The sequence below is a fragment of the Centruroides vittatus genome, unplaced genomic scaffold (assembly GCF_030686945.1).
Source record: "Centruroides vittatus isolate TY-2023 unplaced genomic scaffold, ASM3068694v2 contig_689, whole genome shotgun sequence".
In the NCBI taxonomy this organism is placed as follows: Eukaryota; Metazoa; Arthropoda; class Arachnida; order Scorpiones; family Buthidae; genus Centruroides; species Centruroides vittatus.
The window spans coordinates 463,991-481,078 of NW_027122434.1; the positions used below are offsets into that span (position 1 = coordinate 463,991).

The 17,088-nt window shown below is 27.0% G+C and overlaps 1 protein-coding gene across 4 annotated transcripts in view; it reads right to left on the minus strand.

Moving 5' to 3' along the window:
- The window catches only part of clu (clustered mitochondria protein homolog), an 89,979-nt gene that overhangs the window by 17,377 nt on the left and 55,514 nt on the right, over nt 1-17,088 (minus strand). For all 4 annotated transcript variants that reach the window (XM_067276399.1, XM_067276400.1, XM_067276398.1 and 1 more), the window contains exons 13-21: nt 13,361-13,452; nt 13,238-13,278; nt 11,247-11,301; nt 11,103-11,181; nt 10,909-11,011; nt 7,879-7,969; nt 3,446-3,608; nt 2,312-2,386; nt 2,174-2,235 (exon numbers count right to left, since the gene is read on the minus strand). In XM_067276399.1, the coding sequence (XP_067132500.1) occupies nt 2,174-2,235; nt 2,312-2,386; nt 3,446-3,608; nt 7,879-7,969; nt 10,909-11,011; nt 11,103-11,181; nt 11,247-11,301; nt 13,238-13,278; nt 13,361-13,452 (761 nt within the window). The remainder of the gene's footprint in view (nt 1-2,173; nt 2,236-2,311; nt 2,387-3,445; nt 3,609-7,878; nt 7,970-10,908; nt 11,012-11,102; nt 11,182-11,246; nt 11,302-13,237; nt 13,279-13,360; nt 13,453-17,088) is intronic.

A 17,088-nucleotide genomic window follows, 5' to 3' on the forward strand; every position in this document is an offset into this window, starting at 1 on the left:
CAAATTTATTTGTATTAATTGTTTAATTTTAGCCATATTATAGCCTGGATATTTAGGCAACTGTTGGTTTATCTTTGGTGACATCGTATTAAATGGATATACAGAAGAAGCTCCTTATACATTACTATAAACATATACTGTATATTTGTAGTTCAGTACTTGTAATCATTTTTCACATTTGCAAAACTAAAATTTGCTAATTTGGAGAAGAATTAAAATTAATGAAACAACAGATAAAAACATCTAAAAAGTCATTTAATTGACTCTAAAGTATGTTCTAATGAAACTGAATTGTCAACTATTACTGTGCTAGTGGATATTATCTCATAGTTTGTGTTATTTTAAACACATTCACTTATAGATAGTGAACAATGTTTGTGATATTAGAATGGATTTTGAATGTCAGCATTAGGATTCCCTTAAAGGTTTTAATCATTTAAATTTTTTTTGTATTTACAAATCAGCAATGCATCTAGACTCTTTCAGAGTCTTTTGCTTAGATGGCATTGCTGATGCTTTTGCTTAGATGCAATAGATGCTTTGCAAGATATCAAAAAAGTCAAAGAAAGTGATGTTCCTCAAAGGCAAAATTAAATAGATTTTATTTCAAATTAAATTAAGCAATATGCAAAAGGGATTGAAAAAATTAAAATGATAGTAATTTTTAAATCATATGTTCATTAATTTCATTTAAAATCTGGATTGATTAAAAAAATCAAAACACTTGAACTTATGATCTGATTTAGAAGGAAAAAAAAACCTAAAGCTAAGGAAACTCCTGGTAAGGTTTATTGTTATGGAATATATGTCTTTTTTAGCAAAAATGTTTAAATATAATTGAAAGTTATAATTAACTATAATAATTAATTGAAAATAAAATAACTTTTATTTATTTTCAATTATTTATTTATTTACATATAATTGGAACTATCAGTTGATAAAAGATTTCCATCAATAACAATTTACCCCAAAATACAATCAAAAATAAATCAAAAACACAAAGTAAAATATTTTTAAAAAGAAAAATGATAAAAGGAAATAAAGATCATACATTATATAGAAAGCATTGACAAAGGTGTTTATACTTTTTAAAATCTTGATGAAGGTGATGTTCAATGGGCAACATATAATCAACAGATCAATAAAAAAAAACAATCATGACTTAATGCTAAACAATAACAAAAAAATACATAGACAGGGTTTTATGAAACTATTGTTTAAATTAAACATTTTTTAAAATCCTTTTAATTTTAAAAATCTGAATTTAAACAAAATGAAAAATGTAATTTCAATATGCAATACTGTCTTGTTTTATGCAATTATTAGAAGTAAATTTGTTTTTGCAGATGGCAAATGGTTAGACCACTCCTAGTATAATAGTATCTGGCTCTAAGTCAGAGCTATGCTTCTAATATTCCAAACACTAAGTACTATTGAGTGCTATTCACCAAAGTGAATACTTTTGTTCACATTTATCTTTCTCAAGTAGTGACTTGAGACTATGTAATAAAATTTTGCTCTGTATATTCAGAAACATCAAACTAAAATGTTACTCATTATAATAAAAGCATAATTAAAACATTTTAAATAAATTTTAGTATTTTTTTTGTTAATTGTAAAATAGTTGTAAAGTGTCTTAGCCAGAGGTTGGCAACTTGCAGCCTGCATTGCACAAAATAATAAATATACCAATTTCCCAACTTAAGGAAGTATACAGCAAAATTTCTATTGTTATTTTCTACAACTTATGTACATTTTTTCATCAATAAATTTAGTAAAAAGTAAAACAAGAAACAAACTCACATTAAAACTAATTTTAAAAAATTAGCAGTGACCAATATTCAACCAAATATTTTGGATATACTATGTTCACATCAGTTCCAGAAGTCAAATTAAGTATACTACATTAATTTATAATCATATATGAATAAATAACTTATCTATCTGTATTTTTTTTCTTTTTTCTCTTGGCCAGCATCAGTTTTAAAGTTTTAAATATTGCCCTTACATAGAAAAAGTTTGCCCATCCCTGGTCTAGGCAATCATTTGAGATTACTTGGAATGGAGCACAAATTACACAATTTTTTTTATATGGTACCTGCTGACATAACCCCACATAAACAAGACCATACTGTATTCTACATGTTATAATTGTGTTAACTGTATCACTCACCTCTGACATCACATGTTTAACACCTACAGAATATACATCAGGATTAAATCTTATATCAAATTCTGAAATAAATAAATAAATGTAAATATTGTAATCGATTTCCTATCTAAACATTAATTTATTATGATAATAATTTACCTGCTTCTTTTAACGAGCCAACAGCTATTGCTGCTTTCTTTAGAACTTCTTTAGTGTTATCAACTACTTCAGAATCTACAGAAATAAGAAAACAGAAAAAGTATATATATAAATATACATATAAAATACACACAGTATAGTCTATATAGTATTAATAAATGTTTTTTCTATCATCTGTCATATATAACATGCATTATGTGATTCCAAAATTAAAAAAAAATCATAAAATTCTATTTTATTAAATAAAAAAAAAACATTTAATGTAGATATCTTTTTCTAATTTAAACTTTTTCTATTAATATTTTGTGTGTGTAGCTATTAAAAACTATCACACTTTAAACTGTATTTATGAAGTAAGTCTTTCATACACAATTGAAAATTATAGAAAAACTACTAAATTATTCATATTCTTATGGTATATCTTTCTTCATAATTTTGTATTAAATTTATTTAAAATGATTTTAAAGCTTGTTATTAAAATAAATTGCTTACACACACAAATGCACATACAAACTTATTGGAGTCTCTCAGTCCACATTCATAGCAAATAATTGTTAAAAAAAAAAAAAAGAAAAAAAAAGAAAAAAAAAAGGAAATAACCTTTTCAAAGTCTTATTATAATTACATTTTCATAGTTATAAAAAATAATTTGAAAATTGAAACAAATTTTCAAAAAACAATATTAGCATTTTAGTGGGTGAGTAAAGGAAAAGTATGTCTTCTTCATATTTCTGATATGAGAAAATTCTGAAGACAGACTAATAAACATAAATATACATATATATTTGATCAAAATGAACAAAATATTGTAATTTTTATGGCTATGTTTTGTATGTGTGTGTGTGTGTGTGTGTGTGTGTGTGTGTGTGTGTGTGTGTGTGTGTGTGTGTGTTAGTTACAAACTAAAATCACTTATATTAGTTACAAACTAAATAATATGATTTGAAAGATTTTAGTAATATTCTGAAAACAACAATAAAATTTTTCAGAAACATTTACATATTTTTTTTGTTTTCTTTACAAGTTAAAAATATTGTGCAATTAACAAAAATGAAGAAAAGTAGGAAAATTTTTTCTATAGTATAAAAATTAATGTTTACATTATATATCAAATATTTCTATAAACAAACTTACTTTCAGATTTTTCACTGTTGCTAATAGATTCTATTATTTTTTTACATTCATCTGTTTCTAAAGCATCTTTATCTTTTTCATTTGAGATTTCAGCATTTAATTGTTTATCCTCCCCATTTTCATACCTTTTTCTCCCATTTACAGTTTCTTCTTTTTCATCATCCTATAAATCAAATTTTATTGGTATAATAAGCTTATATTTGAATCAGCAAAATAAAAATTTTTACTATAATTGCAAATATAAAATGGCAACTCATACTGAAAAAATAAAAATTTCCTCAAAATTTATTGTACATGGCTTGTAACATACTTGAGAGACTATTGTATGTTAAAAGCCAAATACAGTAGCCTCTCAAGTATCCAGCACACAGTATAACTTGGTAATCTGTCATCTCTCTGGACAAGGAATGACTGGATTAGCAAAGTCTAGTGTATTTAAAATTTCATAATCTTTTCAAGTTTGGTCTAATCTGAAAAAAGGAACAATTTTCACATGCAAGTGATTGATTTCTCATATTCATTGAAAAAAATTGTAAAATCATCGTAACTTTTATATTTAGTTTTTAATCAATTTTACATAAAACTGATCATTGTTGTGTTTGGTAACACAGGTTGCCTTCATTTTAAAACCGGTTTGGCACACCAATTGACAACATTATTTGGGAAAAATTTGAAACCAATCTCAATTTTTTCAATATGCAGAATAATTTTCAAATATCTTTTCATGCTTGGTGGTAGCACTGGTAGTGGTCATAGCAACTTTGCTTTAATAAACTTTACATTGATAATCACTATATTAGGAAGTGTTGGTTTGTTCATTATTCTAAAGTTATTTATTTCTTAATTTATTGTTTACATGGTATTTCATCATTTTAAAGTTATTGCATAATAAAATAGAAAGAACATATGAGAAAGAGAAAGGAAATTAGTGAATCCAAATGTCCAAATCAAGAAATCATGTCAATCCATAACTTCAGAAGTGCTCTTAAATGATTTCTTGCTAATGCCAACTCAATGAATAAAGTAGGTTGCAAAATGATCCTGACTGGGAACAAAATAACCAAAAGGAGTTTAAATTAAACCTTAGTAACATGAAATTCTCAAGGAAATGAAAAGAAAGACATAGCAAACAAATTTGGATTCAAATTTTACAAAATATGCATCCTCAGCCTAGACCATCCAATAATGATCTTAAAGCCATCATCACAGAACTGAAGTCACATCCAGTGGCACTGCTAAAACAAGATCAATCCAGATGATGAAGTAAAATTGCATCATTAATTTCAGGTCATAAATAAGTTTCAATTTCTAAATTATTTTATATTATATATATTAGTAAAAGTATTGGTATTAAATATACTTTTTTCAATAAAAACATGTTCATTTATTCCATAATAAAATGCATTAATTTTGTACCAAACTTATTTTTTATGCTGCCTCTTCTAGGAATGCATTAACATAAAATAAGAGTAGTGTGTATTCCTGTAGTTATCTGTTATAATTGATTAAATTTTAAACTTTTAAAACTTTATAATATTTAGTATCAATTACTTTCTCCACCACTACCAAATGATTGTTCATCTGTGTATTATTGACCATGCCTGTATGTACCTCTACAAAAGTATTCTCCAATATTTCAATTATTATTTAATTATTGTAAACAGAAGATTTTCAAATTGGTCAAATAACGGTGTATGTGCAAAACAAATGACCATATGCATTGAAAGCCAAACTACAACCAATATTCAAAAAATTAAAGTTTAAAATAATTGATAAAAATACAAATCATATACTTCAAGATTGTATAAATACCCTAAAACAAAAACTGAAGGAAAAAGGTGCTAGACTCTCAAGACATTGCAAAGGCATGAAGAGAAAAACAAAATATGCTCTTTTATAATGATCAAAGAAAATTTTACAAATCATTGAATACAGTACAAATAGTGAGATCAGAAAATTCTATAGACAAAGAAAAATTGCTTGAGTATTAGAAAAATATTTGATCATCAGTACAATGCAATGTACAGGCAGAATGGATATTAAGTGAAAAAGCTAATACTGAAAATATTTGCTCAATGCCTGAATGCAATGTAACTAAAGACAACTTAAAAGAAGCTATAAATAAAACACAGAACTGGAAAATCTCAAGAGTCAATGTAAATTTTTTCCACCAAAAATTTATCGTGCTCACAAATATTTGATTACAACATTAAATGACACAAAAATGCTATTATACCAGATTACCTCACATATGGAATTATGTATGTAATCTACAAATCAGGAGATGCAAGCAATCCAAAAAAATTGTTATCAAATTACCTGCTTACTAACAATACACAAAATATATAAACATATAGAATCAAACAACATACTCACTCAATGATAAAAAAGTTGTATCATGTGCACTATGGGTTGCAAGGAACAATTTTTTGACTATTAATAGCTTTATATTGAATCATGCCAGAAGAAAATCTTGAAATTTATCAATGGCTTATATAGACTACCAAAAAGCATTTGACTTAATACCTCATTCATGGCTATTGGAAATACTCAAAATCTATAAAATTGTTGACACTACTATTAATTATTTGTCTGTTATAATGAAAAAATGACAGACAAAATTAAAATGTGGAAACATAACCAACAAAGATATTGATATAAACAGGGACATCAAGTGATTCATTGAATCCATTATGATTCTGCCTAACATTAAATCCATTGTCAAAACAACTAAACAAGCAAAAGAAAGATTAAACTTTAAAAAAAATGCAAGACAAAATATACAAATATCACATCTAATGTATAAGGATGATGTCAAACTTTTGTCAGCTTCACCAAAACAATTAGACAAGCTTATAAGCATATCATCATATTACAGTCAAGATATTAGGATGACACTTGGAGTTGCTAAATGTGTAATGATACACATAAAAAAAAGGCATGTTTTCAAATGGAACAAATTACAACATTGATGTGAACAACATTATAAACTCGTTACAAGATCATCAAACTTACAAATATTTGGGAATATTGCAAAATAGATCTGAATCGTTCAGAACTTAAAAAGCTCTTCAAAAATATGGAAACAATTTAAAATCTTTATTAAAAACAGAATTCAATGCCTGCAATTGCAATATTGGCAATAAATACATGGCCAATACCAGTGCTTACATACACCTTTGGAATCTTAAAATGGAGTGATACAGATTTGAAAAAGCTAAATAGATGTACTACAAAAATAATGACAAAATATCATAAACACCATCCTAAAAGTTGTGTGGATAGATTATATAAGCCAAGATGTGAAGGTGGATGAGAATTGATCGACATAAAATATTTTGCTTAGTAACAAATTGAAAAATTACAAAAATATTTCACAGAAAGCAACAATGAATTACACAAAGTAATTACTCAACTAGATGATAAAATTACCATGCTAAATCTAGCTGGAAATGTCACCAAAACCGAAATCTCAACAGAGAACAGACATAATAAATGGCTTGAAATGCCACTATGTGGTCAATTTCCACATTTATCACATGACACAAAAATTAATATTGAAAACTCTACATTATGGCTGTAAAAATCAAGCATCCATACCAAAACTAAAGACTTTAAGTGCCCCATTCAAGATCAATCAATAACAACAAAATATTACTGGAAAATGATATTGAAAGAAAACATTGATGGCAAATGTTGGGCATGCAAATCGTCCAATGAAACAACTCAACATATTTCTGGATGCAAAGCACTTGTGCAAACAGAATATACTATGAGACATGATAAATTATTTTAATAATTTGGCTAACAACTTGCCAAAAAAACTCAAACTTCTTAGTAATATGGCACCTTCCTACAAATTCAACCAACCTCCAGTGATGGAAAACAAATCAGCAATATCATACTGAGATAAACAACTAATAACAGACAAATCAATTGATTATAATAAATCTGACATTGTTCTTGTCTAAAAAATTTAAGGAAAACCTATTTTGTTAATGTCAATACCTAATACTGAGAACTTACAAAAAGTAGAATAAACAAAAACTCTCATATCGATCATTGAGAAACGAAGTTCAATGACTTTGGAGGCAAAAGGAAGTACTAATAATACCAATAATTATATTGGCAGCAGCTCTAATCTCAAAAACATTAATTGTTCACCTAAAGAAACTGCTACTAACCATTAACCTTATACCAGAAATGCAGAAGGTGGTTGTTTTGCAAGCATGCCACATCACTCATATTCCTCAATCTTGATCAACAATAAGAAAACAAGGGTTAAGTTTTCATTAAACCACCAAAATTATTGGTCAAATCATGAGAAACAAACATATAATAATAATAATAATAATAATAAATTGCCACTAAGTTATAGAACATTAAACCAAAGAAAATAATCTGTGTGAGCAAATTTAATAGTTTTAACTTACCTTATCAGAAGACTTTTCTTTTACTAAATTTTTTAAACCAAGTTGTTGTAAATGATATGCTGCTAATTTGATAAAGGTTAAGTATTTTGCCCTATTAAAAATTTCAATATTAATAATCAAAATTTAAGAGTCAAATAAAGATTTCTTATAGTAATAATTTTATCATCATAATTAAATTTTTAAAACAAGTCTAATACAAAATTATTACATATACTTAAAAATACGCAAAAAAACTTTAGAAGTAAATTTTAACTCCCTATCATTATTATTAACAGGAAAAAATTGAAACTATACATTCCTATCTATATGCATTATTGTAACAGAAATTTACAAATGAAATATTTTCTACTGTGTCTGGCTAAAATCATGACAGATATGAAAAGGTCCCTCTTAGTTGTCTTCAGAGTATAGTTAAAAAACAAAAAATATACACTAACAGTTGTTTGTAGTCATTTACAAAATAATGAATGTTTATGGGATTATTTCCATTCATTAATTTATAACAAATATATATTCAGATCATTACGTTTTTAATTTTACCAATACAGTTCTGTCTACTCTTTAATTTTAATAAATTTAGATTAAATTTAGAATGTATTTGAAAGAAAAATTTCAAACAAAAAAAAAATATTCCAAAATTTTAAAATTTATGAGCTATTTTATATTATATCCTGTACTGTATTAGAATTTAAAAACATTATTGCATACAGACAAAAAATTAATAAACCAATTAATATAATTGTGTTCAAACAAATTATTTTGATTTAGTTAAGAAAACTGTACCTTACTTATTAGTAAAATTTAATAAATTTTTATTATTAACACAAATTTTATCTTTTACTTTAATTTTTCTATTAAGTAAACACCAAATAACATTTGAAAAAAAAAAATTTAATTTGAAATATGACGACTACTTCAACTGTACAATAAAGTTGGAATAAAAAACTGATTGTTGCTACACACATTCAAATAAAATCACAAAAAACAGCCAAATCTTAAATTTTATTTAAGCATATATAGCTGCTTTAAATACAAATTCTTTGGATTAAAACAAATAGTTTTCTAGAAAAGTATAAATATTTTTTTTTTAAACTAAAATCAAATAAAGATTTTTAAAAAGGCAAATTTATTAGAATGTATTAGATCACAACAAACTGTGTAAAAAAGAATTAGACATATTTTTCTTCCTTTGATATAATTTATTTTAATTAATTATGCATTTTTAAATATAAAAAATTGCACAAATGTATACTTTTAAAAGCACACATTTGTACACTTTTTTTAATTTAAATATATTTGTCTAAATAATTAATCTTTTATAAATCTAAGTAGTATTAAGTAAATTTTATTAAATTTTCAATTAATAAATTTTTGGCATCTTAAGAAAATTTTTCTAATGAATTTAGAAATGAATTCTCAACTAATGTTATATAAAACACGCAATAAAATTTACTGAGATCACTGGTACATATAAACTATTTTTATACTTAGACTATAAAGAGCACTGTATTTAGATCATAAAACTCATGACCTAGTGTGTAGTAAATAGTATACAAGTTGGTTTTTATATCAAGTGATCAAATTAAAATAGACTTATTTAATACTTTCTATAAAGATGTTTAGCAGTCCAAACGCAATCAAATTTGATATAACATTTAAGGACAAACAGAAAACATGTCTGTAAAAAAATATATAGGATTCAAGAAATCCCTTTGATTTTGTGAACTATGTTAAGATTGTAATGAAATAGATGGTAGTTAGTTTGTAATTACAATTGTTATTAATGGTAGTAAGCTTGATTAATAATACAGGAATCTAAGATTGTATCCTTATTTTATCTAGTCAATGCTTGCTTCAAGAACATTAACATAAATCAGAGGTAATAATGTGCTGAATGACTCCCACATGTATTCAGCAAGCTGCTGGTTCATGCTGTCAAGATCAGCCATATCTGGATGACGATGGATGACTTTCATACTATGAGTTATATAAACTCATAGTATGTGGCCTTCTTGAAGGCAGTTTTTCTTTAACTATGATAATGATTATTCATGAAAGTGAGTTTGAAGTAAAATAAATAACTATAAATGAAGAAATAATTTAACATTATATTATTATCTACAATATACATTAAAGATAATCAATCACATAAGATAGAATTTGCTATTTTATTACAAATAAGAATAATGGGAAAAAAGTAATTTATTAAGGAGTAATAAGCAATAATGATTAAATTGTTATTGGAAATAAACAGTCTCCTATGGCCACTGACAATGTGTTAGAAGCCAAAGGAGGCTGTTTATTTTCCAAAAATTGCATATTTTAACTTAAACTATTCACATTGGAGTAAATTTGATTACATATTCTAAAAGCTCGTTCTTAATATGTATTTTGTTTGCCCTTTGTCCAGATCCAATTCTTATGGTTTGGAGGAGGCAAGATGCTTTATTATAAATAAAATACATTAAATATTGTAAAAAACCAAATAAAAGTTATATCGTGTGAAAGCTAATTAAATTTACTTTATTTTGCTTAAAGTATAACCTTTCCAAAATGGAAACCTATCTAAATGAAATTTTTTCAGAACAGCATTTTTCTGTTAAAAATAACTTCAAAATGAAAACATTCTGAACTGAAAAAGAAAAAAATTATTTGGTTCTGTACAATTCTGGTTTACACAGGAATACTGTAGATTTTTACTGTTAATACCAAAACCTTCAACATTATTGAGAAGTAAAGTTGGAGTTATATGCTTTAGCTGAAAAGCATCATGTACTTCCAAAATGCAAATTTGCCTAATGATCCTCAGGCATTCATGTCAAAAAAATCCACCAACCAACTGTGTAACTTTCCTGGCTGTGTAAATATCAGAATCATCTTAACTAATTACTGAAAATATGTTAGTTAAAATTTTCATAAATGAATAGTTAATTATGAATAACTTCTAATAAAAATTAATAAATCCAAAATTAGATATAAATTATTCAATCCATATTTAATAAAATTCATTAGAAGAAAAAAAATGCTTACTCGACAAATGCATCAATTAATTCTTGACGTAAACATGATAACTTGTGCTTATGTTGTAAGGGAAATCCAAGAGCTTTTGCCTCTTTACTAAGTTCATCATCAACTAATCAAAAAATAATTTTATTTGGCACAAAAAATAAATATATAATATTTAAAACTTAATTAAAAACTAAAAAATTTAAAATGTTTCTTACTTTGAAGATAATTAACATCTGGAGGGAAAGTTCGTAACAAATCAAGAATATAATGCCTTCCATCATTTCCAATTATTCCCTGAAATTATTAATATTTTTAAAAAACATACTGATCATATTAAATATAAATAAAAATAAACTTACTTTACACTCTACTGAAGAACAAAGTTCAATTTCTTCATTTTTATCATTTAATACTCTGAAAAATATTAAAAGCAAAACTGTAAGGTTCTGTTAACATTGAAAAATACAATATAGATTATTATATCAATCATTTTCATATAAATTTTTGACAAACTTAAAATTCATTTAACTTAATTTGTCACTTACATACTATTCACATAAATTCAAATTTTGTCTAAAATATTTCTACACATTTAAATACAGAAAAAAATTAAAGCTTTAAAGAAAAATTCAAACACTTTTCCTAGCTGCATGCTACCCTGTTGTATTTAAAACTTTCAATTTTATGCCAACTGTTAAAGTTTAAAAATGGAATATAAAATTAATCTAAGTTCTACTTTCTCAAAGTGCATCTGACCTACTGGGGCCATATTCTGGTCATTGTCTTGTCTTAGAGATAGTGTCTACGCCACAAGCCGATCGCTGATTGGCTAATCATTTGTTTACATCTCGAGAGATCATCGTCTCTCCAAATGACTAAACAACTTTTTCTCTCTGCAATTCTGGACAACTTTTTCTCTCAAAGATTCTCTCATCTCTCAGAGATGAGCGGATAGTTCTCATCTCTCAGAGATGAGAACTATCCACGGAAGATTGAGCGGAAGATTCTCTCATCTCTCAGAGATAGCGGATAGAAGGTTTCATCTTTTGCCTTGATCTTATTATATCCAATATGAACAACTGAATGCTACTCACGCTGTACAATCATGTTAGAGAATGTTCTCTATCTCAGGAAAAAATATTTTAAGAGAGAAAATGATTCTGATTTTTTCCCGGTGCCTATTTGGGAACATCACAGATTCCATCATTTTTAATTATCCTACATCAATTATTCAACTATTGATTTAATGTTAATCTTATCTGTCTCTCTAAGTATTTTTCAAAATATTACCATCTAATTTCTTCTTAACTAAGTAGGCATGCTTTTCTAACTTAGGTTTTTAAAATTTTTATTTGTTAAGAGACAATTTGACATTACAATCCATAAAAACATTATAAAACAAACAACATATCTTCATCAAAATTATGTGTTTTATTTGAACTCATACTTTCTTACCATGTGATCTAAAATTACATACTCTGCATTTCTGAAAATTTTACAATTTAATTGGTTAAAATTCTATACCATGTTGTGTGTGCAAAAAACCAAAAACATGTATAATCAACGTAATAAAATCGTGACAACAACAAAGATGAGATTGTTAAAAGTGATCAGAATCGCCTGTCTCTGAGAGACAAATTTCGTCTTGTTTTGATATCATTCATCTCTGAAAGAAGAGACAAGAGATAAGTGACCAGAATACAGTCCCTGGTCCCCACTTACACAATAACAAATTCTACTTTGAGAATCGACCAAACTAAAATTATTCTGAAAATGTTTCTTCCCCTAAAACCTAAATATTTTGGTAACTTTAATTCAGCAGTTTTGTGTTTAAACATTAGAAAAATATGGAAATATAGTGGGTTTTTTTAAAGCCTACTCTATTCTTTGGGCACCAAAAAGGCCTTTTTCTAGCCAAGTAAGCAAGGGACACACTGCCAACAACAAAAATACCAGTTTGTTTGCTCAAATTCAACCCCAGGTCACCAAAGTGGTAGGGTGATGCCTTAACCACCTTGGACATCTGGTCATTGACTAAAGAATACTGTCAAGCACTAGAACTTTCAAAAAAATATTCATTTTTGAAAATTAAACTAATTCAAAATTTCTTTGAACTTAAACACCAGGAAGAGTAAGAGTTGACTATTATTTTTTGATGTAAATATTGACAAATTTCTGAGTATAAAATATTCATATTAAAATTTCTAATTTAATTTGAAAGCAATTATCAGAAAAACTACATTAAAATTACTAAGATTAGAATAGTTATAAATTAGAAACAAGAATATTTTTAAAGAAATATTTTAAGTCAAATTTTCTACTTAAACTTTCAATATATCATAATACTTACTTGTGAGGTAAAACTTTCAAATGCTTTCCAGCTTCATTTAACTTTAAAAAAAATTTGTACATATATACATAAAACATATATAAGATTTAACTTTAAAAAATTTAACACTTGTAAGATACTAACCAATTTCAAATATTTTGGATGAGTCACAACAGTTTTTCCAAAATCAACTGAACCATATACAACTGATTGTTCTTGTTCTCTTTCTAATATACCTATATTTAAAAGTTTTTGATATATACTTATTACATATGTATATAAAATATGTTATGACTTTATATTTTTAACTTGTTGACTATGTCAATCTCAAGTTTGCCATTATGCTAAAATGAATTACTGTATTTCCTCAATTCTAAGATTTTCCTTTTAGCCCAATTTCACATGACCAAAGAGAAATCAATGGCATCTTACATTTGCAGCCCAAAAGAACAATCAGCAGTCATTGAAATAGACTGTATTATGCATTATTCTTCATTAATGAACAGTTTTGGTTGTACTGTTCAAAGGTTATATAAAAAAAATGATAAAGAAGTTTAAATAAAATTCTTGTTAAACATTTAAAAATACCTTCAAGATGACATTATGATATAGAATTAAAACGAATAGTTTATGGCATTTATATTGTTTTAACTCCCCTTTAGGCAGGCTGAGTTTTAAGAGCTCACTTGGGGCATTATATCCACAGGATACATAAAGCAAATTAATGCAATTTTTATATTTTTCTGATATATATGCTTGACTACGATTATATCTTTGATTTCTACATTTTCTATATCTAACAGTATAAAATACTTGTGGGTTTAAAAAAAATGAGATTTTTATTTATAATTTCTGTAATTTGATCTATAAATGCAAAACACTAAACTTATCAAGTCATTATGAATCATTTCAACTTTCACTTATTGACATCAGATTTGTTAAATTTCACAGAATTGTATTATCTTTCAACTTTAGTAAAGCTTTGTTTTTCTCCTCCTGCGAAAGTAATAGACTGCCAATCCTCCACTGTGAAGGACAAACTGCTAATTGTTTTATTACTTTGTTTTCAAAAACTCCCATCTCTGTCTGTAGTGAGTCAAATGACTAACAAGTTTTTTTCTTGCACTTGGGGAAATGTTTTCTTTCAAATTTAACAACTACTATTGCCAGTAATAAATTCTATAATTTTATCTTTAATAATTTAAAAAATATTTATAAAATTACCAAATAAATGTTTGGGTTACAATTATTAAAATGGTATTGCTACATTATAAACATAAATTTAAATTTTTGTAAAATTGAAAGTATTAAGTTTCTTATTATGCTTTGATTGTGAGAAAGCAAAGAAATAACACCAAAGTGAGAAAATTGTGTTGTCAAAAAAGCTGCAACGACTTACTTGAAATTAATTGGGATTGGTCCAGTCATCGAAACAAGGAGAAAAAGATAGAATGTGTAGCATTGTGGTAAAGAGTAAATATTCTACATTGTTATTTTATTGAATTGCAATTGTTGCACATAATCGCAATCTCATGCTGTGAGAGAATTTACTGCAGTGGTAGTAAGGTATGTTTTTTCAGAGAAATTTTACAATTAACAAGTCAAACTTGAAAACCACTGTAGGAATTGCTTCAGAACATATCAGTTCAACTGTTATTTATTTATTTATTTATTTTTTTTTTGAATTTCTAAAAACACTACGTATCTGCTGGATACATATGCCCCAAGATGAGAGTTAACATTAAAATTAAATAACATGTTATGACAAGTTTTGTTATTTAAAAATGTTTCCTTTTATAAAAAATTTTAATTTTAAACTCAAGTTGAAGATATATATATCCTAAAGTAACTTATGTTTGTAAAAAAAAAACCAGCAATGAGTTGTATAACTTTCCCAGTGAAAAATTCAAAATTTGTGGTAGTGCCATCTGTTAATAAATTTTAAAATAAAATATTGTATTATTAATTGTTATAAAATGCAGAAAGCTTAATTTTGAGGATAGAGATGAGTTTTATAAAAAAAAATTTAAATGTTAATAATGAGAAATCTTCATTAAGTCTAACCCCACTCAAGATGAGAGATGCCCTTCTATTCCCCACCCCTTTGACCTTTAATCACCAAAATTTAATAGCATTAATGCCCCCCTAATACACAAATCTCTGCAAAATTTCAGAAATTTGACAGAAAGTACATTAAGTTTCAAAGAGGGTGAACAAACTCATGCCTCACAAATAAGAAAAACCCCTGAATTTTTTTTGTATTTCTCAATGTTTCAAGGTCCTAAGTCCAAAAACAATCTTGGGGAGAGTCATTTTTTGACTAATTGTCATACTTTCCCTTTGTTGGTTAGAATTAAACTGACGGTACTCAGACACATGTAGAGCCTGCTCTATCAAATCAAATAGAACGTGTACTGTACATATGCATTACAGATCATGGGAAAAATTTGTGGAAGGAAAGAATTACATTAAATTTTCACTACTATGAGAAAATGTGGTGCTGTTCAGTCACAAACTGATTTCTACTGTAGGGTTATTTGAAAGAGCATGTTTATCATGGGCATGTGTACTCTGTGTCAGAACTGAAGACTAATGCAGTGCAACATATTTTCCAGATTATTCCTTAAATGTTAAGTGTGGCAGTTGATAATGCAGTTTTACAATTGCAACTTGTGGTTGACAGAAGGATTTTACATTGCTCACATACTGTAAATATGTAAAAGGTAATTTTATTCTTCTAATAGAATTTTGCCCACTTGTCTTATAATTATCCTTGTAGTGCCACATTTTCCCCTGATGTTGAGAAATTTCAGCTAATTTTTCCCCCCTGTAAATCTCTTCATGATCTGCAATTGCATGTGTACTGAATTTCATTTGATTTGGTTCAGTGAAGCAGACTTCACATGTGTCTGAGTATGTGTCAATTCTAACCACTCTGTATATAACAGCCAAGAAAGTAATTGATATTGTTAAATAATTTTTAAGTTTTGGAATTGTTTACTTCCATACTTATGAAAATATTTTTCTGTGTTCATTTGAGAACCTGGACTTCAACAAAAGAAATTTTAGCACGATTTTGTATCTATTTTTGTCATTTTGTCATCTATATTTTGATTTTATTTATATACAGTATTGTCAACTACTACCTGAGGATTTCTCATTTTGCATGTTCTTGATGGTGAAAGTGACACTTTCCTTTGATCCTTTGACCTCCCAGCCATGTGCTACCAATTTTATCATCAGAACTGATGGCCGAATGAGCAAGTCACCGCCTAGTCCTCAACAGATACAGTTAACTCTGTGCCTCCAAGTACGGAATAACATCGTCTTCAAGTATGGAATATTCTCAATCCCAACAGGAGAGTATCATCAAATACACCCTCCATCCCAACTCCAAATAAATCTACTTCTGCAACAAGGAAATAACCACGTGTAAGACGTCACCACATCCCAAAATATCCAAACTTACTGCCTCTCCTGTGTGAAATCTTCCTAAAGAACAGTCCAAACCATCTCCTTCCCCTGATCTGCAAGTGGATCTCTTCAAACCACAGGTATTTACACCAATGCATGATTTATTGTAAACTCTCTCTCACACAACCACTTATGTTACATAGATTGGTTTAATGTATCTTTAATTAATCTTTATCTTTAATTTTATTTTATGAAGTTATTATCATGTACTCTCTTTCCTTGCAATTAAACGGATATTTGTTTTAGTAATCTTAAAACAGTGTCGGTAATTGTTTTGGTCTCTTAAACACTATATAGTGCAAAACACACGAACACTTGGCAGTCTTCATCTTACAAAAGCCTGAAACATGTACAAAAATCAGGTACGTCTATCAACTAAATTGAATAAACTTAAGGTG